We start from the raw sequence: 26,562 nt of genomic DNA, 5'->3' as shown, positions 1-26,562 counted from the left end.
CCCAACTCTGGTTTGTTTTTTTGTGTGTGTGTTTTTTGCTTTTTTGTTTTTTTGATTGAGACAGTGTCTAAATTGCTAAGTTACCCATGTTGGGCCTTTAAGGGGCCATTTTCCTGCTTCAGCCTCCCAGAACACGAGGATTACAGGCCTGGTTGAAATATCCTTATTGTTAGATTAGGAAACTGAGGCTCAGTGTTTCAGTGGTGAACTCAAGGTTGCAGTAGGGAGCTGTGGATCTGGCCAACCCGGAGAGAGCCTAACTCGGAGCCTCAGCATGAGCCTGAAAGCCAGTGCGAAGCCAGCGTGAAACCAATGTGAAGTCTTGAAGGAACACACAGAATCAACTTCTCTAGCTTTTAGTGTAATCAAAGTTACTATCACTTCAGGATCTTCCCCCTCTTTAACATAGGTACTTTGCTCTTGAAGTCAAGCAAATGGACTCACCACTTTCCTTGGCCGACTGCTGAAAAAAAAAAATCTCCATCTAATATTCAGCCTGCGCGCGTGTGCACGCGCACACGCGCACACACGCACGCACGCGCGCGCACACACACACACACACACACACATTTTCACTGCTTTAAAATCTGATGGGAAGACTAATACTAGTTCTCAGAATGGGAAATTTCTCAGCCCCAAAGAGGATTTCTTTACCTTTCTCCAGTGCCAACACATTCCATGGCAGTAAATTGAGTCTCTAGAGAGGCCCATTCATTCCTGGGTGCCACTGATGTGGCAGCATCAGAAATACTAAGTAGCTGGAAAGAGCGTTGGAAAGCCCTGACCCTAAGCAATTCCGATCCGAAGCAGACTCTCCCCCAAACTGCTCCGAAGGTTTCTGCCTTTGGAAATGTCTTCGTGGTCATCTATCTTTTCCTCCTGGTGAAGGAGATCCGCGGGCATCTCCCCCGCACACCCCATTTAATGACAAAATGGGGATGGGAGCGTGTCGCCCAGTCACGGTGTTATGGGGAGGCCAGATGGCAGCGAGGGAGGACTCTAGCAACCATGGAGCGCGGTGGAGGTGGCGGTTTCAATCCAGATCTCGATCAAGGCCTTCCGAGGCGGGGTGAGCCCAGGTGAGGACCCGCGCCCGGGAGCCAGGGGCCAGGTTATTTTCTAACTTGAGCACAAAATTACCACAAACAGGAGGTTAAGACAGAAAAAATGGTAAAAGCTCAGGAAATATTTGCAGGTTGCCAGTGCCAAGAGATATAACTAATATTCATATCAGTTGATTAGAATGAGCAGTGACTTCCCTTACCTCCCTGTGTGCTCTGTAACCTTGTAACTATCTCATATAAATGAGAGTCCTTTGTATCACTTTAGCTCTGATTTCCATGACTTTTCCTACTTTGTGTCCCTCTATAATACCTTTCTTTGTTTTTTGCACAACTGTAGGTTATAAGAGCAGGAAAAGTTTAGAAGGAGAAAACATTCTGCCACTGACTTCTTGGCTCTGTGTAGAGTGGCTCTCACAATTCTATCAGAGTTGCATCAGTGTTTGGAAATGGCCTGAAGTTAGGCTTAAAATCAAACTTCAGAATGTTTGTTCATTGATCTAGATTTTTCCAAGTCCCCCTCCCTCAAGCCTTCCTTCAACCAGAAGATTTTTAGAAAGGAGAGTTGAGAATATAAATATATGTGATATATCATATAGTAATTATAACCTAAATAAATATATATAATATATATACACACGGGGGGATCGAACTCAGGACCTTGCGCTTTCGAAGCAGGCAGCAGCACCACCGAGCTAAATCCCCGGCCCCGGGGGCGCCCTTTTGCCCGCCATCTGGGCCAAGGAAATGGGGGAGGGCAGCTACCCCGAGCTGGGGCAGCGAGAAGCACAGCCAGAGAAATGCCACTCGCGCAGCCCCGAACAGGGCAGGGGAGGAAAGCTGGGGATCGAACTCAGGACCTTGCGCTTTCGAAGCAGGCAGCAGCACCACCGAGCTAAATCCCCGGCCCCGGGGGCGCCCTTTTGCCCGCCATCTGGGCCAAGGAAATGGGGGAGGGCAGCTACCCCGAGCTGGGGCAGCGAGAAGCACAGCCAGAGAAATGCCACTCGCGCAGCCCCGAACAGGGCAGGGGAGGAAAGCTCGTGCTGGGGGCTGGGGGATCCAGTCACTGAGGCACCCTCAGCTCGGGGTGACCCAGCGTGTTGCCAGGACGAGCAGGAACATTTCCAGGGCTCTCGAAGGTAACCACAAGGTGGGACTCCTGGAAGGAAGGCGCAGACGGCAGGAAGTCACGATGCAGAGAAAGGGACATTCGGGTGGCTGGAGCATTTGTTTTGAAGGAGGCTGAGGAGGATGGAGGAAGGTGAGAAAGGCTTCTCCAGTGGGGCTGGCGCTTCGGAAGGCAGACAAGGCCCACCGTAGTCTGCCTGTCTGATCTGGCGGTGCTGGGGTCTGTGGTTAAAGGGACGGGGCCTGGGGCATCCTGGACAGTGCTTGAGGGGATCCCCCGTTCTGGGAGTGGATCTGTGGCCTCCCCTCGGAGCGAATCTCGTCTTCATGGGTCCTGAAAGGGCCCCTCCTGTGGGAAGCCTGAATTGAGGGGATCCTGCCCACACCTAATTGGTTCCACCTTGGCCAGCCGTGGAGCAGCCTTCTCAGGGTTGGGGCCCTGGCTGGGAACACCTGAGGGGAGAGCCCTCCGACTGGAATGCTCTCCTAGAAGACCCTGCTGCCTCAGGGAGGGCGCCAGCTCTCGGCTTCCCCTGGAGGATTTCTCTCCCAGCTCCCCCTCAACACAGGCTCCTCGCCAAGAGAGGAAGATGCAGCCAGAAGGAGCAGAGCCTTGTGAGAGACATTTCAGAGATAGATGGGGTTCAGGAACCTGGCTGTGGCTGGGAGAAGGCTGTGTGCCCCTGGGAAGGGCTCAGGAAAGAGGCAGGTGTTGGGCAAAGTCGTGGGAGGAGCTGGGAGTGGCCGAGGGGCCAGATGGACGAGGGGGACAGGATGTAGGCTGGGGGACAAAGGTCAACAGGTTACCAGTTATTGAAACGGGCAGTGGCTATTTTTGATGGGAGCCTGGTGCCAGGAACTGCTGAGCTCTTTACAGAGAACTGTGGGCTGCCTGGGGCCCTGGCCTTTCCCTGAAGAGCAGTCACATGCACTCTCGCGCCCGGGCCACGTTCCAAGTCCCAAGAGTGACCTGTCTTCTCCCTTTGAGAGTTTCACGCCCCCTTACTGCACATGCTCTCAAGACTTTTAGGAGACGTGTATCTCACACTGTCCGCAGATGAATGAGGGAAGCTCTATTTCTAAAATCCTGGGATGGACCTTCTGAGGATCCCATGCCCCACAGCACTAATCACAACCCTTCTTGTCTCTACCCTGTAGTCCCCCTTCTTAGATGCCTTCTGTTTGCCAGAAGGTGAATGTGAGATAGGCCAGAAACTTCCTCAGAAACCCTCTGGGCAGACCACTTTGGGGGCAGAGGTGCCATCCCAGCACCCTCTCCCACCCAGGCCCTCAGTATGTTGGCGGAAAACCTGAAGACAGTTCTCAGAATTCTTTCTTTGCTTCTGAATGCCTGTTCCCCCCCAGCTCCGCCCCCAGTCTGCAGGATGCGGAGGACTCCTTAGGAGCTTGGGTTCTGTGAAAGAAAGATACCTGCCTTTCTTCATGCCAGCCTTGTTAAATCTGCCCCAGTGGGTTTCCTAAGTACTTTCTTATTTAAAGCTTAGTAAGGGCTTGTGATTCTCCCTCATCTTGGCCATGTTTTTCAGCATTAACTAAAACTTACGGGAAAGAGTTGGATGGTTAAGAGAAGCTTTTCCTTAGGTGATTTGGAAGTTTTCTGAGGAGATGGAAGAGCAGCCAAGGAAATGGGGGTGGCCAGGTCATATTCATTCTTGTATCTGTTCCCCTAAAAAGCCAGTTCTAGGATGAATAACATGCGGTCACTGTGGTCCAGCTGCACCAAGCACAGTCTCTCACCATGCTGGGCACCAATCTAGGCACCAGTCTAGGCACCAGTCTAAGCAGTGTTCCCTGGAAATGTCTTTTTTTTTTGTTTGGGAGAGGGGAAAACAAGGCAATTCTCGAGTTGCTGTCAAGACCAGGTCCAGATTCTTGGCTCACTTGATGTCATCTAGGCTGGTTCTTTGATGCACCCTGCTGTGTACCGCACTTGCCATGACATTTCATAGAGGATCCTGCCAGGGAGCAGCGAGGAGACCTTCCAGGTAGACAGAAGCGCTGCGCCCCTCCCCCGTTCCTCCGGCCAGCAGGTGGGCAGGTGGCCTTGCAGCTGGGTTTGTGCCAGCGTGGGTGTTCCTTTCTCCTGCAGCTGTGTTCCCAGTGGGGGCTGGTGCAGAAGAAGGTGCAGCCAGAGCCTTCGGCTCCCTGCCTCCGGCTATTTCCTGACAAGACTACCTTGCCTGTTAGAGTAACTGAGCATTGTACAAAGCACCAGTCCAGGCATTTTAGGGACATATTACAGTTCAACTCTTCCTGCCTACAGAAGCTCTCCAGTTGGGGAAGTGAGACAGGCAAAAGAAGAGCTAGTGCGAAAAGGAGATAATAACCAGAAGTACTTGGTGAAGCGCTCTTCAGTGTGAGGGATCGATCAGTACTACTCCTGCTAATGCAGGTGCCTTGGAAGGTCTCGTGGTGGTCATACCCGGTATCCGTGGGAGCGGTGAAGCAGCTGGTGAATGGGGACGGGTACTAAGGCTAGACAAGTGCCGTTGCTTTTGGGGATCAGAGGAGAGAGCCTGCGAGTTCTAACTGACCAGCAAGGAAGGCCGAAGCTGGGCCCTGTAGCGTGGGCTGCCTGTGGTCATTCCTGCAGCAGAAGGGAGAGACGAACGGCCTGAACAGAGAGATAGGACGAGATGTGTGAAGTGCATGGGCCCTCCACCCATGGAGCTTGGGGCAGGCTGGAGAACCTTCCGCTGCTTATCTCCTCTCTGTCTCCCAAGATAGGTGACTTGAGGGTGAGATCCAGTCCTATCCCGCTATGTTTTCCTAGGCTGTAGCCCAGGGCGAGCCAGGTCCCATCTCCGTCCATGTGGTTAAATTGCTAAAGAATGAATGAGCAGTTGGCAGAGGCATCCAGGTCCTGGCTGGTGAAAAGGCTTCTGAGCAGAGCGGTTTTCATGTCGGCTGGACAGGGGTCCAGCCTGGTCTAGGGCGTGCAGCTGTGCATCCCAGCCGGAAGGCGCCTCCTAGGCAGCTCCCCCTTCCCCTCGCACACCCCCCCATACCAGTACCAGCCTTCACATAATCCTGCTCTGATTTCCCTTCCGATGAGGGAGAAGGCTCAAACCCGTCAAGTGCAAAGAGGCCTGTGCCGTCTGCTCAGACATCTGCATTCACAGGCCCTTTGATGGCCTTTCTGCAGGGTTTGTAAGCCACCAATGCAAGCGGAAGGGACTGTGCGCGAGCCGTTTTTCTCATCCTTTGTCTCCCCTCAGTGGACCTCACGTGGTCTCTGGACCTGTAGTTAGAAAAGCCACCCTTAGGCTGCTCCCCTTTTGGGCGAGGAATCTGCCTGGGCTGTGACTTTCTGGTTAGACCGGTTGGGCTGCCGTGACCTGAGGCTGCTTTCTCCATGGGTCAGCTGCTTCCGTCTCACCTTCCTCGGGAAGTTTTGCCCCAACAGCTCCAGCTGCCTGAGGCAGTGACTGGGCGGGGCAACTGAGGGACCGGGAAGGGGGGCGCTGAGCCTAGAACCCGGTGACCCGACAGAAGCCGAGGTGCATACATGCGTGGGCTCGGCGGTCCTGGGGTCTGAGGGGCTGGTGTACAGAGGCAGGGTGACACGGTGGGAGGGTCAGGCTGGTTCTGTGCTCTGCTGCAGGGGCAGCTCGTAGTAGGTGGGCCCTTCCCACCCTCTTCCCCAGTGGAGAGGAAGGCAGGTGCGCAGTGGTGAGGGAGCCCTCAGCAGAATGGAGAGACCCAGTCCGACATGCACATTCTCCAGGTCTTTACTGGCTCTGTGACCCGCAAACAGTTATTTAACATCTCCACACTATGTTCTGAATCTCTAAATTGGAGACGGTAACAGAATCTTTCTTAATGGCTGTGGGGAAGAGTACAGAAGCTGATGGATAAAAAGCACTTAGCACTGTATTTTCACTCCTAACTCGTGAGAATGTTGCAGAGACCAGTGTCCTGTCAGCAGCGTGCCATGAGGTCACCCCGTCATTCTCTGGTTCAGCACTACTTACTGGAAACCCACCCTGTGTCAGGTGCCGTGCTAAGAGCGAGGGACACTGGTGAATCAAACAGATGCCAAGGAGCTGTCTTTCGTGCCAGGGGAGCACGCGAGAGGTTCTGTGATTCGCTTCAGTTTCTGTCCCAGCACCCACCTGGCCCCGACTGTCCAGCATCTGAGGAGGAAGAGTGACTTGCTGAGGTGGTGGAAAAGAGTACGGTGGCCTGGCCTGGGGTGGACAGAGGTGGCTCTGCTTCAAGCCTGGGGCCCCTTCCAAAGTGTCACTCTACCTCCAGCCTCCATTTCTCTATTTCTCCTTCTAACACAGGCACAGACCTGGCCTCCCACCCTCTTTCCCAAAGATGTGACCGCTGGGAACAACTGAGCCTGCACAGCGCTTTGGCTGATCCGCCTTCCCAGATCTGTACAATCACTTGAGGCTTTCAGGGTTATTTATTTCCCCCCTCCCTCCCTGAACTCCCTGCTCTCCCTTCCCCTCTCTTCCTCCCCTTTCCAGGCAGCTTGGTGAGCAGCTTTATAACATGAAAGTCGATATTGGGCCATTACCCTTCTACCCTGACTGCCAGCTCTTCGCAGAGTGCCTCCTTCTGTAATCTAATATTTGTTCCTGTTTCCCTGTAAAACTGCCAGTTTTCTGTGGGGGCCTCTGGCCTGTCCTTGGCCCTTCTGCCTGGTCAGTGAGCTTTGCAAGGAGGCAAGGGCTCTCTGGACGTTTAATTCCTCCCACTGAGGAGGGGCGGGCTAATCATCCACCCTATTTTATAAGTGGGAAAACCAAAGCTCACATAGAGCTGATGACTCCCAGACTTGAGCCTCCCCTCTCCTCCAGGTTCTCCAGGCTGGCACTGGGCACGGGTTTCATCCCCTAAGTCCCTCCCACACACTGCCAAGCGGAACCTTTCTCCCACGAGCCAAAGGGGAGAGGACGTGGGCCTCAGCCCATGAGGGCCCTGCTTCCTCTACACACCCTTACACGCAGAGGCAGGGGCCTGTGGTCCAGGAGTCTACCTGGGGGCTGGAGGGGAGACCTGAGTGTTGCTTGCCTCCTGTTACCATTTGGATGTGGATTCACTGAGAAAGCTGGTGCCGGTGGACCTAGAGGGCGAGTAGTTGGCTTTGAAATGCGGATCATTCCTGGATCTCTTCCCCGATTAAAAGTTTCCCTTTGCTGCTCTCCAGTTGCTGGTGTGTACTGGCTCCATTCATTCCCTCACGGATTCACTCACTCATTCATTTTTCTCTGTCATGTATTCAACTTTGTTGAATAGTATTTAATGATCTACCTTCTGCCAAGCAATGAGAATATGGCATGAATACGATGCCGCTTTGTCCTCTGGGAGCTCACAGTGTACTCCAGGAGTCAGGCTTCCAGACAACCAGAACAGTATGCAGAAGGGGTGTCAGATGCTCTGGGATCACAGAGGAAGGAGAAGTCCCTCCTGGGGAGGTGAATAAAGCTTCACAGAGGTAGGGACACTGGGGTGGGTCTGGAAGACTTAAGTAGGATTCCCAGGGAACAAGGGAGCCACACGTCCTCCTCCTGGATCCTCTCGAGAGGTTGGGGCTGCTGCTCTCCAGCCTGGCTGGGGCTGGGGCAGCTGGTAGTGGCCATACCTGGGTCACACCGGCTTCAGTCAGGTAGGTCTTTTCTAGGAATTCACTTTGCTGGCCGTGTGTGAGGGCAGATGCGTCTGGAGGCCCAGTCTCATCCTGCATGTTTGCTGCTGGGAATCCAAGCTCGAGTGTCTTCTTCCCTGAGCTTTCAGCGCAGAAGCAGGCCCAGGAGAAGGAGGCCGGAGCAGGGAGTGGTCAGTAGACTGGCCAGTGTTGGCCGCCTTAGCAGTGCCCAGTGAGTACCCAGCAGCAGGCTCAGAGGGTAGTTGGAGCACACTGCACACTCCATGAAGGCTCCATGGACTCTGCACACAAAGCAGGAGAGAGAGCAAGGGAAGGGAAGCAGCGTTTGCTGAGTGTCCACTGTGCACAGGAATGGGCTCTGTTCTGCACGTAGAGATCTCAGCAGGAAGCGGGGTGAGGAGTTCCAAAGTTGGCCTTGCTGGTGTTGGAGAAATGTTTTGGTATGCGCCTCAGATTGGGGCCCCTACGCTTGTGCTGTGTGTAGTACCTGTGCACCCACCTCTGTTCCAGTGAGACCTGAAACAAGGCAAGGACCCAAGACAGAGGACTGGGTTTGCCTGAAATGTGTCCCTGCCTGAGGATGCGTCCTGCTTCCTTTGCCTGGGGCCCTGATCCTTTAGCTCTTCTCCTCTGCTCCCTCTGGTCACCTCCTTTCTCAGGTCTGCTCTAAGCAGCCAGCTAAAGTGCCTTGCACATTCTCATCACTTTCTGCTCCTTATCCAGCTTTTGCTCTCTGAAGTGGTGGATTTAGTTATTATCTGGCCCCTAGAACAGAAGCTCTGTGAGGGCAAGGCTGTCTTGTTTCTGTGTTGTTCATCACTTGCCTTGGAGTACCGAGCTTAGTTCCTGACATGCAGCAAGTATTCAATAACAGTGGAGTGAGCGAGCGAGGGAGGGAGCGAGTGCATTTTCCTAGGGGACTTTGGCACCCCGAGAGAAGTCGTGGGTAGCATTGGTTTCTTGGGACTCACATGACGATGAGAAAGTCACTACGCCAGGCGTGTGGCTGGGCTGTGAGAGGAGGGGGAGACTTCTGCAAGAGGCGAACTGTTTGCAGCAGCTTCAGCTCTTCCACTCAGACACAGGGAGGGAGACAGTGGGTCCTCTGGCAGATGCAGAGATGAGGGGTCGATGTCTTGTTGGTCAGATGATGCCTCTCAGTTCAGCCAGGCTTCTGGGTGACCTTGCAGGACCACCTCCTTAGCCAGGACACTCAGAGGAAGGAGTTTGTAGGGCTCAAGCCCTGGGGCCATACATTCCCCCGCAGCCTTCTGAGGGTCAGTGTTACTCTGGGAAACCCATTTGATAACAGCCCCTGGGCTTCTGCCTCTTCAAGACTTTGCATGAAGGTGATGTCCTCCAGAGTGGTCCTGGTCCTCTTTCCACCGCTGACCACCTCCTTAGCCAGGACACTCAGAGGAAGGAGTTTGTAGGGCTCAAGCCCTGGGGCCATACATTCCCCCGCAGCCTTCTGAGGGTCAGTGTTACTCTGGGAAACCCATTTGATAACAGCCCCTGGGCTTCTGCCTCTTCAAGACTTTGCATGAAGGTGATGTCCTCCAGAGTGGTCCTGGTCCTCTTTCCACCGCTACTGCCCTTCTGTGGTGTGTGTGTGTGTGTGTGTGTGTGTGTGTGTGTGTGTGTGTGTGAATTTTGGAAAAGAGGGATAGTATCATTGTGAAACCTCCAGACCTGCTGTGGACGGATATGTGAACCAGAGTCACTGATCCCACTGCTCTTGAAGTCAAAACATGGCCTCGACTGAATTAGAGGATCAAGATTCTACCTGTCAAGATCAGAGCCCCTTCTTATATATTTCTGTTTCTTGTCACTCGTGGAGCAAGAGAGTGCGGCGCTGACTGACGCATTTGCTCTGAGAGCCCCCTTTCCCACAAGGAAGTGGCAGGAGGAACACTTGGTCCCACACAGGACAAGGTCAGCGTGTAGCCAGCTCAGCTGACAGGCAGAGGGTCACCGGACAGAACGCAGAGGGATGAGGCCAGCGGCAGGTGGGGGCAGAATATCCTCGCCCTCGCCCCTTGCCCCTTGCCCCGTTGCCGCGAGGGATGGCTGTGCCTTTGCCTTGACTGTCTCTGGAGCTTAGTCTCCAGGCTCCCCTCTGTATTGTTCTCTTTGCTGCTCTTCCTCTCCTGAGTCCCTCCGTTAGGGAAAAGAGCATTGTTGAGATACTGAGAGATACTCTGCCCAGAGATGGGGGTGTGGGGACCATGGTTGCCACAAGGCCTTGTTTGGGGGTCGGAGTCAGACAGCCACCTCCCTACAGGGCCTCCTTTTGCCTGAAGTTTGCGTTGGGTTGCTCAGGGGTGACCTCCTGCCACAGCCCGCAGGAACTCCCCATACCCAGCGCATGCTGGTTTCCTGCAGGGGAGGGGCTGGGGCATTCCTGAGACTGATGGTGCTCGGTAACTGGAGTCAGCGTGGCCCTGGAGATTGGGTGTCTGCCTTGGGTTTCAGGTGTATTAAGTTGTTCCTTGTTGTGGAGTCGCATTGCTAATGAAAAGGCTCAGGTCACGCTGATGGTCCTGTAGGCCGTGGGTGATCGTACTTGGCAGGCAGAGGCAGCCCTGTTTCCACTGAGGTGTGCGCCACTTACTTGGCAGGCAGTGAGCTGGCACCTGACATTAACCCTTGAGGTACTGGCAGGAGGGAGACAGGGTGCTGAGCTGCCTGCTTGTACATGGTAGCTTTGCCAGGATTTAGGTTGTAGCCATTAGTTCCACGGTGGATGGCAGTTTCTCTTTTTTGTGAAACACTCCACTTGTTGCCTGCTCTTTGCCACAGCTCTCCGTCCACCCGCCTTCCTCTCCCTGTTGAGCCCCTTCTAGAGCTCCATCCCCTGGGACTGAGAGTTTGGGTCCCCCACAAGAGAGATTGAAAGAGCCTTCAGAAAGCACTGTGCAGGTCCAGTGAGAGACAACTTTCTTTGTAATCTTCACAGAACTTCCCTGCTAACAGGCGAGGAAGCTGAGGCCAGGAGAGGTTAACTAGGGCTCCAGGAGCACAAGTAATTAATTATGGTAAAGGGAGGATCGGCGCCAAACTCTGATCCCCATATGTTCCTAATGACCGTGCTCTTCTGTGTGTCAAGCTGTGCTTCCGGTGTACTTTCTAGGGCTTTCTTTGGAGGCAGGCAGCAATGAGAAGGAATGGTCTTTCACCGGATAGGCCCTGTTGCCTTCTTTTCAGTCTTAACAGCACCTCCACTGCCTGACTTGGGGACAGTAAGTTCTTTCCTATTTGTCTGTCCAGGGCAAGCTATCTTCAGAGCCAGGTGAGTATCAGTCTGCTTTCTGTCACAGCTTGGGAGGACAGAGGTCTGAGACTGAGGTCCTGGCAAATTTGGTGTCTGGGGAGGGCTCGCTGTCTGCTACAATATGGCTTCTAGCTGTGTCTTCCTGTGCCAGAGGGCGGAAGAGGATAATGAGCTCCCTCAGGCCTCTCATAAGGGCACTGGTGCCCACAGGTGGGCCCCACCTGTCCTTCCAGTCACTGTGCTCCAGGACTCCCACTGTGGCATGGCAGTTACTGAGAATCACCGCTGAAGGGGCAGAAGCCATGCAGCTGGGACAGCAAGAAGAGCAAGAGGTCTGGGGCTGCCTCAGGCAGGTGTGCGGTGGGGCGGCACCTGTAGGGAGTGTTGTCTGCCAGTGTCTGTGAGGTGTTCAGATGTCAGGAAACACATCCCTGCTCTTGAGATATAAATATCCATCCCTTTGCATGCTCTCTGGATGGGGGATGCCACACATGGAATTGCTACTTCATGCCCGACACCGTGCTTAGAGAGGCAGAGATTTCAAAAGCAGCAAACAAAAACTTTATCGAACACAAAACATATTCTCTGAACTTAGGAACATTAGTGAGGACATAAGACGAAACACAGGCGCAGGGGATGCTGTTTTTGAAGTCCGCCTCCTGGCCCTGTCCTTGAAACATCTTCCCACCGGGTCCAGAGCTATTAGGCAGTGGTGGGCAGTCATAGGCTGGGCTCTTCAGGCAGTGCCGAGGCGCTCCGAGGTGTTACTAAGAAAAGGCATGTGCACTGTGCGGGTACCCAGGGTCTGAACTCGGGGTCCTGTGTGGATCGATGGCAGGGCCATGATGGAGCCCCCCAGCCCCAACTCTGGCCAGCCCCGCTCTGACCCTTGTGGAGGGGGCTGGCAGTATTTCTTTTGCTGTGTTGCCCAGGCTGGCCTTGAGCTTCTGGGCTTAATCAATGGTCCTGTCTCAGCCTCCTAAGAATCTGGGATTACAGGTTTGTGCCACCGTGCCTGGCTTGAGGGAGCTGGTTTGAAGGACTAAGCTATCCCCCCGTGTCCTTGTTGGCCAGCTCACTTGGATAGTCCACTTAGGAGCTGCTTCTCCACAAACAACATGCTGCACCCAGCCCTGCTTCCCTGAGAAGGGCCCTTGGGCTCAGAAATGGCATCGGCTGTGGTAGACTCCAAGGTGGACATATCAGGTGTGCCAGGAGACAGCTCTTTGGTTGGCAGAGGGCTGTCCTCCTGACATTCTCCTCCCAGGGCTCCCAGAACCTCTGCTGGAGCTGTGCAGAGATGGCTGGCTTGTTTCTTTGTCCTTCTGTATTCTGTGCTGTAGGGACAGAGGTAGCACTGTCAAGGTAATGGATCTAGGCTTAGTGGAGTCCTGAACTATCTATCTCAAGGAATGAGGAGTTCCCTGCAAACAGGGTATGGTGGGTACGTTCATCACTCAGTGCTGCTATAACGAAGTGTCTTAGACTAGTAGTAATTTATACATAACAAAAATGTATCACCCACAGTTCAGGAGGCTGGGAAGTCTGAGATCAAGGTGTTGGCAGATTCACTGTCTGGTGAAGCTCATCCTACTGCAAAGACGGCGCCTTCTAGCTATGCCTTTCTGTGCACAGGGCAAAGGGAGATGGCAAACGCCTTCGGGCCTCTTTTGCAAGACCACCAATGTGAATATGCAGTCTACCCACGTGACCTCATCGCCTCCCAACATCACTGCATGGGGGTTGTTTCAACCCCTGGATCCTGGGAGGAGGCAGACATTCGTACAGTAGCAGTGGACTTGCTTCTTATGTTCACTGCCTCGCTCCCAGATGCCCCAAAATATCAGAAGAGGGGTGGACGGTGGCAGGGTCTGAATGAAAAAGCATTCTGATCTTCACAGGATCAGAAATGCCTGGCTGGGTTTGAAGAGATCAGTTTCCCAGTTCTGGCTCGACAGTGGGATGTGCAGACATGAGTGAGCTGGCCTCTGTGCCTCCCACTAGCAGTGCCTTCTATACCCACTTCATGGGGATTCTGTAGCCAAGGCAGGTGCTGAAAAGGCAAGTATTTCTGTGAGCCTCGGGTGTGGCTCTGCCCAGGGGCACGCAGAGTTTCAGTGTGCGTAAGATTTCATAGGTTGGCTGGGCGTGCTGGCACACAGCTGTAATCCCGTCATTCAGGAGGCTGAGGCAGGATGATCACAAGTTGGATGCCAGCTTGGGCTGCACACATAGCAAATTCAAGGCCAGACTACATAGCAAGACCCTGTCTTAAAAAATAAAACAAAAACGTAGGTGTAGGGGAGCCCTGAGAATCTGCATCTGAAACTCCCTGATGAGGTCGGGACCTGGTAGGGTAGCAGAGTAGCCAGGGCCTAGACTGATGATGGCGAACCTTTTAGAGCTTTCATTGATAATTGCAGCCTGCTGCAGGACGTGTGCCATAGGTTCGCCGCCACTGGCCTAGACCATGTAAGCCTTTTTCTACATCGGGCTTCTTCGGGTTTGCTTTCCTGACTGCACCTCAGGGGAGTCTTTATTCGGCAGAGGAAAGGTAGGAGTGAGAACCAGTGAGTCAGGTGCTTTATATACCCTGTTTAATTATATCCCATAACAAACCCTGGGAGGCAGTGGAATTGTCAGTCGCTGTCCACAGGCACACAGCACATGCCCACACCAGGACTCACACTCGGGCTCACAGATGCCAGTGCCAGTCACTGTCTCCTGCACTGCATCACGGCCCTGACTTCCCTCAGTGTCACTCCCTGTGCTGGGAAAAACACAGGTTTCTGCGCCTCGGTTAGGTTGGCAAGCCAAGGTAGCTGCATTAGAAAAAAGATCTTCGGGGGTGATCCCAAAGCTGAGAATCTGTGAAGCTCACTGTGAGAAACACATCTCTGCGGCCTGCTCTGAGGGTGTGAATTCTGGCCCAAGCCTTTAGAGTCCTAGATGCTGCTGGGCTGGGGACACTTGGAGAATCACGGTCACAGTGTGATTCATGGACCAGGAGCCTCCGCTTCACCCGGAAGCCAAATGCAACTTCTCAGGCCTTGTGCACTATGACCGAACCTGGAGTCTGCATTTTCATGCTGTCCCCAGGTGGTTTGTGTGCACCTTGAGGATGCCAGGAAGAGCAAACAGTAGGGGAGATGGGGACCATCTTTTCTTCCCATGGCTCTGAACAAGTAGCGGAGGGCCTGCCAGGGTGTGCACTGGAGGGGTGGCTGAGGACAGCTGAGATGAGCCTTGGAAGGACAGAGGAAGGCAAAGACAGAGCGGGACAGCGAAGAGATGGGTTAGCGAGAAGAGGCGAATGTGGTTTGTGGAGAGCACAGGCTGGAGGGGCCCCTGGGCTGACGCCCTCCCGCTCCGGAAGGACAGTGGCTGCGGGAATGGGGAAACCACATCTGAACGGTCAGCTGAGCAGCTGCAGGACCTGCCACACTGGGAAGTCGAGGGACTCAGTCTGCCCCGTCTTGGCTCTGTCTTGCCAAGCAGTAGATGGGAGACTGGCAGCCAGGCAGCAGAGAGAAAGGGCCAGGGCTTTGCTGCAGCAGTGGCCACGGGAAGGTCCAACCTATGTGGCAATGGAAAATAGAAGGAATAGATACCCTGGAAGATGTGCAGGCTCTTAGCCTTGTTTTATAAAGAAAGGGCTTTTCTTGTTTTGGTTGTGTAGTCCGGGGAGGCTTTGAACTCACCAGGTAGCCCAGACTGGCCTCGAACTTGCAGTGATCCTCCGTCCTGCCTCAGATGGCCAAGTGCTGGGATCACAGGTGTGTGCCACCACACCTGGTTCAGGAAATCCTTCAGAAGAGAATCCGTTTCTTCCACCATACATTACTGCACGCAGACAGCCTAATTGAAGCATTTCATTTCTCAGACATGTTGAAACAATTTATTGGTGGGCAGTAGGGCTTGGACTGTAGGACAGTGCGTTAGGGTTACTGAAAGCCCCAGGATTCCCTAGCCTGGCCACATGGCTAGGAGGTGAAGGAGGAGTTGAGCAGGTACCGAGCACTGTACACCCTCCCAGCGTAGTCCCACATCTGCTTGTCCCTTTGCCTCTCCCGATAGCTGCTTTTAGCTCTCCCTCCCTCTCCTCTTCTCTTCCAGGGAAAAAGTCCCCATCATATTGGATGCTTCTCTTCTAGGAAAGCCCTTCTCAGGGACCCCAGGGAAACAGGAAATGAAGCACGCTTAAGGCTCCCATGCCAAGCGACTCTCTTTCCCCCGGGAATCAGCGCAGGAGGTAGCATGGGCTCTGACTTCAGACAGACCTGTGTTTCAGTCTCTCCTTGCCGTGCCAAATTTGGGATAGTTATTTCCCTCTCTGAACCTTTGAGTCTACTCTACTCACCTCTGTAAGGGACAGGACCATACATTGTGTTTGCTTCTCTGTTTACATGGAGCAGTGTTCTGGGAACAGTGTTCTCATAAACGTTTGTGGGACAAAGGAGAGAAAGCCTTCTACCCCCTCCTGTGACCACTCTGTTGTTTGAGCACCCCCGCCCCATGTAAAATGAAGCTTATTACTCACATAGGACATCACGAAATACTCACCCAGGAGAAGGCTCGGGTTCTGTCTGGACCGGAGTGAAAGGGGGGTTGATATTCAGGGTGTTTTGCACGATTGGGGTAAAGCCTGGGTAGGGCACCCTTCCTTGTCTTACCAGTCACTCCGAGTAGCTTGAAATTTCCCCGGGGGAGATGGTACATGTGGGCTTTCTCATCAGGATACCTGGGATTCTTGAAAGCTATATCAGAGGTCAATGTCCAAAGTAGTCTTTCTTTTTAATGTTGAGCACATTTTTCTATGCTTTTTTTTTTGGTATCGGCAATAGAACTCAGGACCTTTGGCTTGTGAGGCAGATGGCAGCACCACTGAGCCAAATCCCTGGCCCTGTGCTCATTTTCTTACTTGTAGTGATCCTCCTGCCACAGCCTCCCAGTGCTAGAATTACAGGTGTGCTCTGCCATGCCCGGCATTGTGTGCTTGTCTGTGTCATACCTTTGCGTGTGTTTCATTTATTTGCCCATATTTTAAGCTGTATTATTTTTGAGAGATCTATAATCTAGGTGTAAGTTTTTAAAATATTTCTCCCAGTGCTTTGATGGCATGCTGTTCTTGGAAGGAGGCACTGTACCATCAAACAAGAATTTCTTGATTCTCTTCTCTGCCAGATTCTAGTGAGAAGCAAATTCCTGAGGACCGTTTGTCCAGGGAGGGAGCAAACCTGTTCCTGCCTCCCACCGAGGCCAGGTGTCCTCTCCTTCCCTCCTTTCATCCTCTTCCTCTTTGTCACCCTTTCTCTGTACACAAAAAAGTTGCTACCAGACACTGCCCATTTGGAAAAGAAGAGCTCCATAGATAGGAATCAGCTTGGTCGGGTGAAAATGATTCATGTCTGACCACCTTGATTTAGTTCAGCTCACACATTCTGAATCTGTTTCTGCCTTCTGATTAAGTGATGATCAGGCTTGATGTTGGGAAGGGAGAGACTGAGTTTGATCTGTCTGTATTTGAGGAAAGCTGGGGATGGGATGGGTAGGAGGACATGTTTTCCCACCTGGCAGAGCACCGACAGGAGGTTGGATGGCAGTGGTGTTGGGAATGCTGGTGCCCTTGGGGCACTGCGCTGGGCTGTGCAGCGTGGTGACAGATGCCCACCACCCTGCCTTTCCTATGTTCCCTGTAATGCCCACTCTTGCCCTGCCTGTGGGGAATGCATGGAGACATTGGCTTATTTACCCTGCTAGACACAGTCCTGGAATCCCTGCGCACAGTTAGGGTCTGGGAGAGGCACACAACAGAAACATCTCCCGTCTGTCAGCAGGCTTGGACAAGCCCATCTGCTGCTGGTGCATGCTGGCTTCTTTTGCTGCAAATTTCCCCAAGTATGTTTCTACCCTGGGCTGGTTTGCCAATGCCTTGTGTTCCCAGAGTCTTGTATTTTAGCTCCTCAAGCCCCTGGGCAGAATCGCCTGAGAACTCTGTGCTCCCTGTGCCTTCCCCAGGACGCTCCCTGCCATGCCTTGTCCTGTGGCCAGGCATGGTCCTCCTGAGTACCCACTCCCTCCAGGCACTGTGCCCGGATACCATGATGGCTGCTGCAGATTATGCAGGCAGCAGTTGTATTTCACATGCTCTTCTCAGCCATCCTCCAAGATCATAAAGTCCATTTTTACTCCTGAGGAAATGGGGGCTTAGGGAATCAAGGTGCCCAAAGTACTGTGAGTTAGGAGGCCAAGAATCAGCCTAGAGACCTCAAGCTCCTGCTCCCTGTACTGAACAACACCCTGAGGTCTAAGGGGTTAGCCAGCAACAGAGGAGGTGGGCCTCGGGCTCACAACAGCCCCGTCTTCCCCAGATCCTGACTGCGCTACAGCTTCTCCCGGTTGTTAGTGAGACAGGAGGAGTGTGGATTGCAATTCCTAGGATTCAGGAAGGATAAATGCAAATGGTCTTTTCAGAAATATGAAGAGGAAGGGTTCACATGTGAGTAAAATGAAACACAATTCCACAGTCTCCCCTCTGCCTCCGTTTCCCTCAACTGATGACACCTTTCAGCTCCTAAAGGAAAGGAAGCTCTGGACACTTCCTTAGGGTCAGTTTATGGTTCAAGAACTGCCTTACCTTACACCGTAGCAGCGAACTTTTGGCACGCATGTCACAGCCACAGTTTATCAGTGAAAGTTCTAAATGGTTCGCCATCACTGCCTTATACCATCTCTCCCACACTGAGGCAAAGGAAATCCTTTCATACGTGAGCACCTTGGGCCTTTCCTAGTCAGTTTTCAGCAAGTGCCCTTCCTGACTTTCTTGTTTGCTCTTTCTTTCCCCAGGTGTTGACTTTAAAATGAAGACCATAGAAGTAGATGGCATCAAAGTGCGGATACAGATTTGGTGAGTGGGGCAGGAGGAGGAGGCGAGTATAGGAAAAGAGGACCCCGGGCTGCCCCTTAGCTGCCATTGCCATGTGTAAAAGTGCTCAGGTTCCTCTGGGATAAGTGGGCACCACTATGAAGGAGAAAGTCAAAAAGCCCACCCCCTCCTCGGAGCTTAACCTCTCATCTCTTTCTTAAGAAACAAGTCACCAAAGGACAGGGATGAGAAGGAATTGATGAACTACCCATTGTGGGTTTGTGTTAGAATTAGGCTGTACCCTTGGGCTGTGCCACACTGTGCTGAAGCATAGAACAACGCTCCACCCCAACCACGAGAGCGGGACCCTGAGAGTTCCTCCTGCGTGGCATGGTGCAGTTCCCCCAGTAGCCACCAGGGGCTGCTGTGGCTCTGGCTTGAAAGTCTTGGAAGGACTCCCCGCCTTTGCCGGTGCTGTGTCGCTACCACCCCATCCCACAATGGCATAGGCCTTACCTCCAGAGGCCCCAGAGGCACTGGGAGTATAGCAGCATCCTCCTATATGACCCAGTCTGGCCATGAGGGCCCAATTCTAGAGAGAACTGATTCTAAGGACTTATACCCGGTCGTGGGTCTAGGTGCGGATGTAATTGTCAAAAGAGGCCAAGGGCCTGCAGGCCTTGCTAGTGCTGGTACAGAGACTGGACCTCTCACTGCAGTTAGGTGTGTACAGATCCCTCTAGGGACCAAAGCACCACTGATTTTTCACCCTGCAGCTCCCCAGTTTCTCCTGCAAGGGCACAGTCTCCCAGTTCCTTCTCCTCCCCTCCCCATCTGTTCCTATGGTTCCTGCTCTCTGAGGGACTGGCTTTCTACTGCAGGGACACAGCGGGGCAGGAGAGATACCAGACCATCACAAAGCAGTACTATCGACGGGCCCAGGTGAGCTGCTGTTTTCAGGGTGCAGAGGTGGGAAGCTGCCACCTGGACTCCCAGCTCTGGGTTTTTGAGGTGTCTGTGTCACTGACCCCCAAAAAGTGCCCTCAGGTTGTCTGCTGGGAGGCAGCCTCTGGGCAGTCTTTCTGTTGTTCAAAGGTCATTCATTACTTACTCACTGTGTACTTACTACAGGCCGGTCCCCCCCGCCAACTTCCACCTCGGATTCTGGACCAAGGGCCCAGGTCACAGCATGTAGTACCCTCCTGTCCAGAGTTCTGTGATGGTCGTAGGCGTGGCAGCTGTGGGGGCCCTGAGAGAGAAGCAGGCATTTCTGGCTGCCAAGGGGTCCTCACACTATGCAGAGAGAAGGGGGGCCCACTGCTCTGGCCCAGACTGCACTCTGCCTGGTGCATCTCCCTCCGCCATCGCCTTCTCTTTCTTTCTCTCCCTCGCAGGGAATATTTTTAGTCTACGACATCAGCAGCGAGCGTTCTTACCAACACATCATGAAGTGGGTCAGTGATGTGGACGAGGTAGGAGATGCCTGCCACCTCACAGGCAGGGCGGGGAAGGCAAAGCCAGGGCCAGATGGGAGGAGTGGAAGTGCTCAGGGTTGGCCAGTACGTGCTGCCAGGAAGTCTTACTTCCCACAGTCCCGGATGCAAGCCTCCGGCTGAGTAAGTCACCCAGAGGGAGTGAAACTGCCCTGCTTCCGTGCTGTGTGCCTCGCCAGGCCCCCGTGGCTGTGCCTCTCTGGGAAGCAGTTAGTTTCAAGCCCACCCTGTGAGCACCTTGCTTCCTGAAATCTCAGGAGCAGGTGGAACTGCGAGACTGGATCAACACCTATGTCCCTGGCTCTGCACATAGCTTTGGGCAGGCCAGCTGAGCCCTCTGGGTCCTTACTGCATTATGTGCCAAACAAGAGCTGACTTAAAGTCCAGTGTCCCTGGGACCAGGGATGTAGTTCAGTGGCACTCTGCTTGCCTGGCAAGCACAAGGTCCTGAGTTTGATCCCCTGTACTGGAAAAAAAAAAAGTCCAGTGTCCTTTCCAGCTCAGATACCACCTGTTCAACCCAACAAGGCATTAACATTAGCCAGAGTGTCTTCTGCTCCCAGTCGTCCCGAGACACTGCTGGGATCAGCCACGGATAGTGGTCCTCCCTTATCTGCTGGGGATGCAGTCCAACAAACCCAGGGGATGACTGAAACTTGAAGAGTACCCACCCTTCATCTGCTGTGTTCTTTCCTATTCATATATAGGTATGATAAAGGCTAACTTGTAAACTAGCCACAGTAAGAAATTAACAATAAGAGCTAATACTAAAACAGAACAATTACAGTAACTAATGAAAGTTACTGAAAACTTTTGAAATATATCTGGAATTTTCTGTGTCATATTTTTTAGACCATGGTTGATTGGAAGTTGACTGAAATTGTGGAAAGCAAGACTGCGGATAAGGGGGGATTTCTGTACTCGGGGGAGCCTGGCACCTGCATCCCAGTCCCTGTGGTCACAGACAGTCTCTGTTTCCCCCGCTTGGCTCTTAGGCTTGGTGGTGGTTTGGAGGCCATGCAGACTGTGTGGGTGCATGGGAGGGAAGGGCGGCTCTCACCGGCAGTTCTGCCTGTCCTCTGCCGCAGTATGCACCAGAAGGTGTCCAGAAGATCCTTATAGGCAATAAAGCTGATGAGGAGCAGAAACGGCAGGTGGGAAGAGAGCAAGGGCAGCAGGTGAGTGGCGTGCTCCCCACTGTCAGGTCCCCGCACACATCCGCAGCCCCTCAGGCACTGAGGGAGTGGCCATCCTCGAAAGTCTGCTCTCTGTCCTTTGGGAGATTGATCTGAGTCCACGCAGAAACAAAGGAAGACCCCTTGGGCCGCAGCTCTCGTAGGTCCAGGTCCACCCAGCAGGAAGACCTGTGTGGGAGATCATCCCAGTGCGGCTGAGAAGGAAGGACTTCGCCTTGCTGGCATCTTCTCCAGCAGCATCCGGGAACCTGATCTCCCATTGATTCCAGCACACTCACTGCCTGTGCTCCGTGTGCTTAGGAAGAGGGAGGACAGACAGTGAGGGCATGCAGGGCCCACCGCTGAGGAAGCAGAAAGGGCAGAAGACGGTGTAAAATGTCCAAGCATGCAGGGAGCCAGCCTGCCAGAGAACAGAGAAATTGATGCTGTGAGACAGGAGGCAAACCACCCGCTCTGAGGGCCTCGAGAGCGTTCCTTACCCTCATCAGTCAGTAGCATTCCATTAGCCCGCAAGAGAAAATTGATTTGGTGGGTATAAAAAGTAATACATGGTCATGGAAAAATGCAAAAGTAGAGGCAACACTACTAGAGCAGTAGTGTTGATTGAGCACTGTGTGTGTGGTACTGTGCTAAGTAAATGCTCTGAGCTGCACAACCCTACTGATTCTGCAGCTGCAGACCACACGCACTGTCATTTCCCCACGGAAGAGGAAGCTGGGCTGAGGGAGAAGGAGCCTCTGCCAAGGCTGTATCGTCACTGGGTGGCAGCGCTGGTGGTCAGGCCTGCGTCTCTGCACTCCGAGCCGGTGTTCACAAGTCAGCCTCACTGCCACTGCAGTTGGTGTCTTGCTGTCCTGGACTGATGAGGGTGTTTTAGGAGGTGGCTGGGTGGGTTGGAGGAATGCAGTGCATTTGGGGGGCATCTCCCCCATTCTCTGCTGGCCTGTGTCTTGGAAGGAGCACTCAGTCTCATCTGAGAAATTGTCACAACGTGGCGTGGTCTGCAAGAACAGTAGCTGAAGTACATGCCGGGTGGTGGTGCCTCTTCTTACTTTCATTCAGAAATGTCCTTCTCTTGCAGCTAGCTAAGGAGTATGGCATGGACTTCTATGAAACAAGTGCCTGCACCAACCTCAACATTAAAGAGGTGAGTGCTGTGGATGGAGATAGCCACCCTTTCTCTGGCCGAGTGCAGCAGAGCGGGAAGCCTCGTGAGATGGGATCGACCCCTCTGGCCGCTGCCTGGGGAGGAGGGGACACAGCTCTGACTGGGCCCTTTGATTTCCAGTCTTTCACGCGTCTGACGGAGCTGGTGCTGCAGGCCCACCGGAAGGAGCTGGATGGTCTCCGGACGCGTGCCAGCAATGAGCTGGCCCTGGCAGAGCTGGAGGAGGAGGAGGGCAAACCTGAGGGTCCAGCGAACTCTTCAAAAACCTGCTGGTGCTGAGGGACCTGCGTGGGGCGCCCCACACGGACCCCGTGCCTCGGGAGGCTGGTGGGCAGACAAGGAGCCTGGGCTCTGCCTGCTGCTGCCCTCTCCTTTGATGACCTGTTGAATCAGTAGCTGCTCCTCTCCCCGCCTGGCCCTGAGAGCAGCTCTGCTGTCATCTCTGAGCAGCGTCTGTCCCTGGCCCCTCCCCTGGAGTGGCCTCCTTCAGCCCATTCCCCAGCCATAGGCCCGCTGTAACCCCACGGTGTGCTGCGAGCAGTATCTCCTGCCCCGAGCTCCCTGGACAGTGGCTGAGACTGGAGTGGAGACCATGAAAAGGCTCCTCCGTTCTCAGTGCGTCTTGTCTCTGCTTTCTCTCTCCTTCCCACTTTCTCCAGCCCTCCCTCCAGCGTGTTTGTACTGAGCCCCTCCCATGCTCGGCCTGTGTTCTGCTGTGCGGCTGCTGGAGCAGCTCCTTCCTTCTAACCCTGACTAAGGGACTGGGCCTAGGCTCATGGGCAGTCTCAGCTCCTGCCCCAGGGAGGACCCCACCCTGCTCTGGGCTGGGCCAAAGGCTAAGGGTGCTTCTCCTCCCCACCCCACTGCCCCTTCCTGTGCCATGGGCCTGCCTCCCCAAGGACCTTGGAGGTAGGAAGGAAACGCCATCTGGTGGTCGTTGAGCACAGGACTGTCCTGCCTCTGCCTGCTCCCCCTATCTAAGCTTTGGCCTTGCTCAGTAGCCCCCCTGCCTCTGTGGGGAACTGAGCTCAGAGGCAGTGCTTCAGAGAAGAGGAGAAAATGATAGGGGTGGCAGGGATAAAGAGTCACCTCCATTGTCTACCTCTCATGCAGCATGTACACAACTTCTCTTCACCTGGGCTCCTGAATGTCAAGTGGGTACCAAGGCTTAAGGGTGCCACAGAGGCAAGGAGAGCCCTGGGGGTGGTGACGTTTGTCAAGCCAACTACATATGCCAGAAAAAGGAGGGCTTAGAAGTGAAAGCCTAGCTCCTAGATGTCAGAGCAAGGGCAAGCAGGCCCAGGACAGCACATTGCAAAGCAGAGGGGTTGTGGTAGCAAAAGGCTCCTTGGTCTTCTCTTCCTTGCTCGGGTAAGAACTTTTCCCTAAACTCCCTGGCAGAGATGAGAGGTAACATAAACATGCCAATTTACTGAACCCAGCCTTCGACAATCAAGGTTTTCCTGGGCCCCAGTCACTGTGAGAGGAGGGCAAGACTTCATGGGAAGAGAAAGATGGCCCTGGTGCTGTTCTCTTCAGCCTTCAAGACAAAGTGCTTGAGAAAAGTGCCAGCTTGCACTGTGGCTACCAGGGCATGGAGGAGGACTCCCTCCTCCTGAGTTTTATGTTCAAGTTTTTTCCACCCCAGGAGCCCAAGAAGAGCTTGAAGGAGACTTTTGAAAGGCCTCTTTCAATTACCAGCCCTGCTTGGGTTCCTGCTCACCTTCCTGAGGTGGGAGAAGCCCAGGAAAGAGAATTGTTCCTCAGTCGCACACTGCATGGCTGGGGCTGGAGCCAAAAGAAAGAACTGGGCACTGAGCATTTCTGCAATCAAGAACCCACATCAGGGCACCACTTCCTCATTCCTCCAAAGAAGGAGGTGAAGATAAAATCACTGGACACTTCCTCCTGGCTCTTACCAAACCATGGGGTAGCCAGCAGGAGAGGGTGGCTCAGGGTTTAGGGTGAGGAAGAGGTGAGCACGGTGGAAGGAAAGCGCAGGAATAGAAATAAGTCCTTGGCAGGTGAGAGACTTAGAGCTGATGCGTTAGGATGAAGCCATGATTGTCTGCGGCTGCTTCCTTGAGGACTGACTTGTGCAGCCCTGTGCTGAAGGTGAGCAGGGTGGTGAGCAATCCTGTTTGCTCTCAGCTGGGGAGCTGAGAAAGAAGTTACATTATGCACTGGAGGCCCACCTGTGGGCCAGTGTCATTCTTTCCCGGAGATAGGCAGAGCACTGCTGTCTTTTTCTCCTAGCCCCTTCAGGAAAGAAGGGCTATATTTTTATTGTACCCTAAGGGTTCTGGAAGGCAAAACATGGACCAATGAGCCCTCTCCGTGAGGGCCAAGCTGGGAACAGGTATGGGAGCAAAAACAGGGCTGGGATTTTACTCATCAGGAACCAGAGTTGGCCTCTCCTGCACTCTTGTCTAGGAGGTGGCTGGGCTGTGTCATTTGGCTTAGACTGTTGCAGGCATTCCTGGCCTGTTTTCTTGTCACCGCCTCTGCCCCTATGTCTTGGGACTCAGCCCAGCCCCTGGATACCATCTGCTCCTGAGCCCTACCATCTCTCTGTGACAGGTGAACTTTGTGTACTGTGTCTTGGGTCCATTATATGAAGTGTGAGCAGGGTTCATCTATTTTAAACACAGATGTTTACAAAATAAAGAATACTTCAAACCACAGGTGTGGCTGCCTGTATTAGCCCCTGGGAGGTGGTCTCACTGGGACCCTGGTGGTGAAGTGGGAAGGGGACAGTGAGTACTGATAGAAGAGGCCCCAGAATACTAAATCAACAACAGAATGACACTGGAAATGGAGAACTGTGTCTTCAGTTTTGCACCTTTTCTAGTGCCACCAGCAGGGGAGCTCAACACGTGGCTCCCACTGCCCAGTGCTGGGCTTGTTCTGCAGAACAAGATTAGGCACAATCACTGGAGGATGCCAAACATCCAAGTTTGGGCAGAGGTGTCTTGGTTACTTCTTTTGTTGCTGAGACAAAATACCCAACACCCAAAGTTAAAGGAAGAAAGGTTTATTTCAGTCTGTACAGGTTTCAGTCCATAGATGGCTCCCAGGCAGGGTGGCATTGCAGAGGAGAAACAGTTCATGGTGGGCAGAGGGCAGGAAGGCAGCAAGCTATAAGTGACACACAGTGATAATCTCAATCCTTTGTCTTATGCAGCCCACCTACCCTTAGGGCAGGTAGCAGTCACACCCAGTGTGGGGTAGCCTTAATATCAGAATCACACACCCTAGATCCAGCCACCTCCAAAAAGCCCCACCTGTGACCACATGAGGCTTTAAAGCTGAACAGTTTTCATCTGTTCAGGATGGATGAGGAACAGATCTTCCTAAAAGTATGAGGGACTGAGTAACTTTGCAGATTTGTGACTGGATACCTTTGGGGAGCAGACTCAGAGTGGACCTCAGGATTCTGTAGATAATACTCCACTTTGGCATGTGGAGTTACCAGAGGAGGTAGGAAATGGGGTAAGGATAGAAGGAAAAAGTAAAATAGGACAATTGCAGTCTTAAGAACCTAACCACATTTTATAGTTTACTGAGCATTTGTGATACTTTATCTCCTCTGATCCTAACATCACTATATAAGAAGGAGGGTGATTGTCTTTTATCAGTGTTAAACTTATAAGGAAACAGGTGTGTGGAAAAGATTTGCCCCAGGGCCCCAAGTAACAGTAGCAGAATTATGACTGGAAACCACTTCTGTGGTATCTCTGGAGAAAGCTTTGGCACTTCTGTTTAGAAAAATCTCTATAAGCAATTCTCATTTGCAGTCAAAACTGAGAACCGCCCACCAAGCAGCCAGTGCTGCTTCCAGAACAACCAGTGCCCTGCAGAAAGCTGTGAGAACTACACAGTTGCAGAGCATGGCCGGGAGAGCCAGGCCAGCATGAAGTGAAATTGGAAACAGGTAGTTTTGGAGCACTTCATCAGCTGCAGCTATTTGTAAGAGGTGGGATACTCCTGATTGAGTCAAGCTGGAGGAGAGGGAGAGCATGTTCTCGCTTCCTCACTTTGGACTCCTGTAGCCCATCCACAGAGGGCTTGCAAAAGAGCAGTGAAGAAGAGGTTTCTCAGGAAGCCCAGGGTACGAGGCAAGCAGATAAGCCTGGCAAGTTAATGCTGAGGTTTCACCCACTGTTGGTGCCAAGTCACTCTGACTTGGTAGCTTGGAAGGGACATTAGTTAGTTGCACCCAGACTCAACAGAGGAAGCACTTTACTCTAATTCTTGTCACCCCTTCTGGTGACAAAAGATTCCATTCCACTCGGATAGTGGTAATTTGTGTCTAACGAGTAGCCAGCTGAGACACATGGTTCCCATGTAGTTAATGGCCCCAGAAGAAGCAACAAGACTGGAAAGCAGGGTACTCCCTGGTGGGTAGTTCCTCCATCACCTCAATAAATCAGTCTCAAGACCAGCTGCTCCCAGCCTTGCTTGTGTTTTGTTCTAGAAGACAAGTTCCAGTGGATGTCTACCTGGGAAAACACTCTTTGGGAAACATCTACCTTTTTACTGAAAATTCTCTAAGATCCCAAAGCCAGGGAAGTCCTAACTACTGGTTTCAGTGGTGGAGAAATCAGGCATTTTAAAACACTGATGTGTTGAGGTGGAGGATGTCTGAACAATGAAGTGGCATCGGGGTCTTTTTAGTTTCAGTAGGCACGGACAGGAGGCTCCCGTGCCAGTCCTCTGCAGGTCTTGAGATG

General features: G+C 53.0%; 1 protein-coding gene across 3 annotated transcripts; it reads left to right on the top strand.

Moving 5' to 3' along the window:
* The first annotated feature begins 963 nt into the window (after nucleotides 1-963).
* On the top strand, nucleotides 964-24,531 carry Rab15 (RAB15, member RAS oncogene family). 3 transcript variants are annotated; one of them, XM_019204359.2, is made up of 7 exons: nucleotides 964-1,079; nucleotides 17,954-18,014; nucleotides 18,854-18,914; nucleotides 19,367-19,444; nucleotides 20,554-20,643; nucleotides 21,743-21,808; nucleotides 21,950-24,531. In XM_019204359.2, the coding sequence occupies exons 2-7, from the start codon at nucleotides 17,968-17,970 to the stop codon at nucleotides 22,106-22,108; spliced, it is 501 nt and encodes a 166-aa protein (XP_019059904.1). In that variant the 5' UTR covers nucleotides 964-1,079; nucleotides 17,954-17,967; the 3' UTR covers nucleotides 22,109-24,531. The 3 variants fall into 3 exon arrangements, with proteins under 3 accessions (XP_019059904.1, XP_010601341.1, XP_019059905.1); XM_010603039.3 differs by lacking the exon at nucleotides 964-1,079 and adding an exon at nucleotides 2,176-2,325; XM_019204360.2 differs by lacking the exon at nucleotides 964-1,079 and adding an exon at nucleotides 17,505-17,606.
* Nucleotides 24,532-26,562: the final 2,031 nt, after the last annotated feature.

Source organism: Fukomys damarensis, unplaced genomic scaffold (assembly GCF_012274545.1).
Source record: "Fukomys damarensis isolate Sample0158 unplaced genomic scaffold, DMR_v1.0_HiC HiC_scaffold_21, whole genome shotgun sequence".
NCBI classification, from domain to species: domain Eukaryota; kingdom Metazoa; phylum Chordata; class Mammalia; order Rodentia; family Bathyergidae; genus Fukomys; species Fukomys damarensis.
This window is presented reverse-complemented; position numbering and strand designations above follow the sequence as displayed.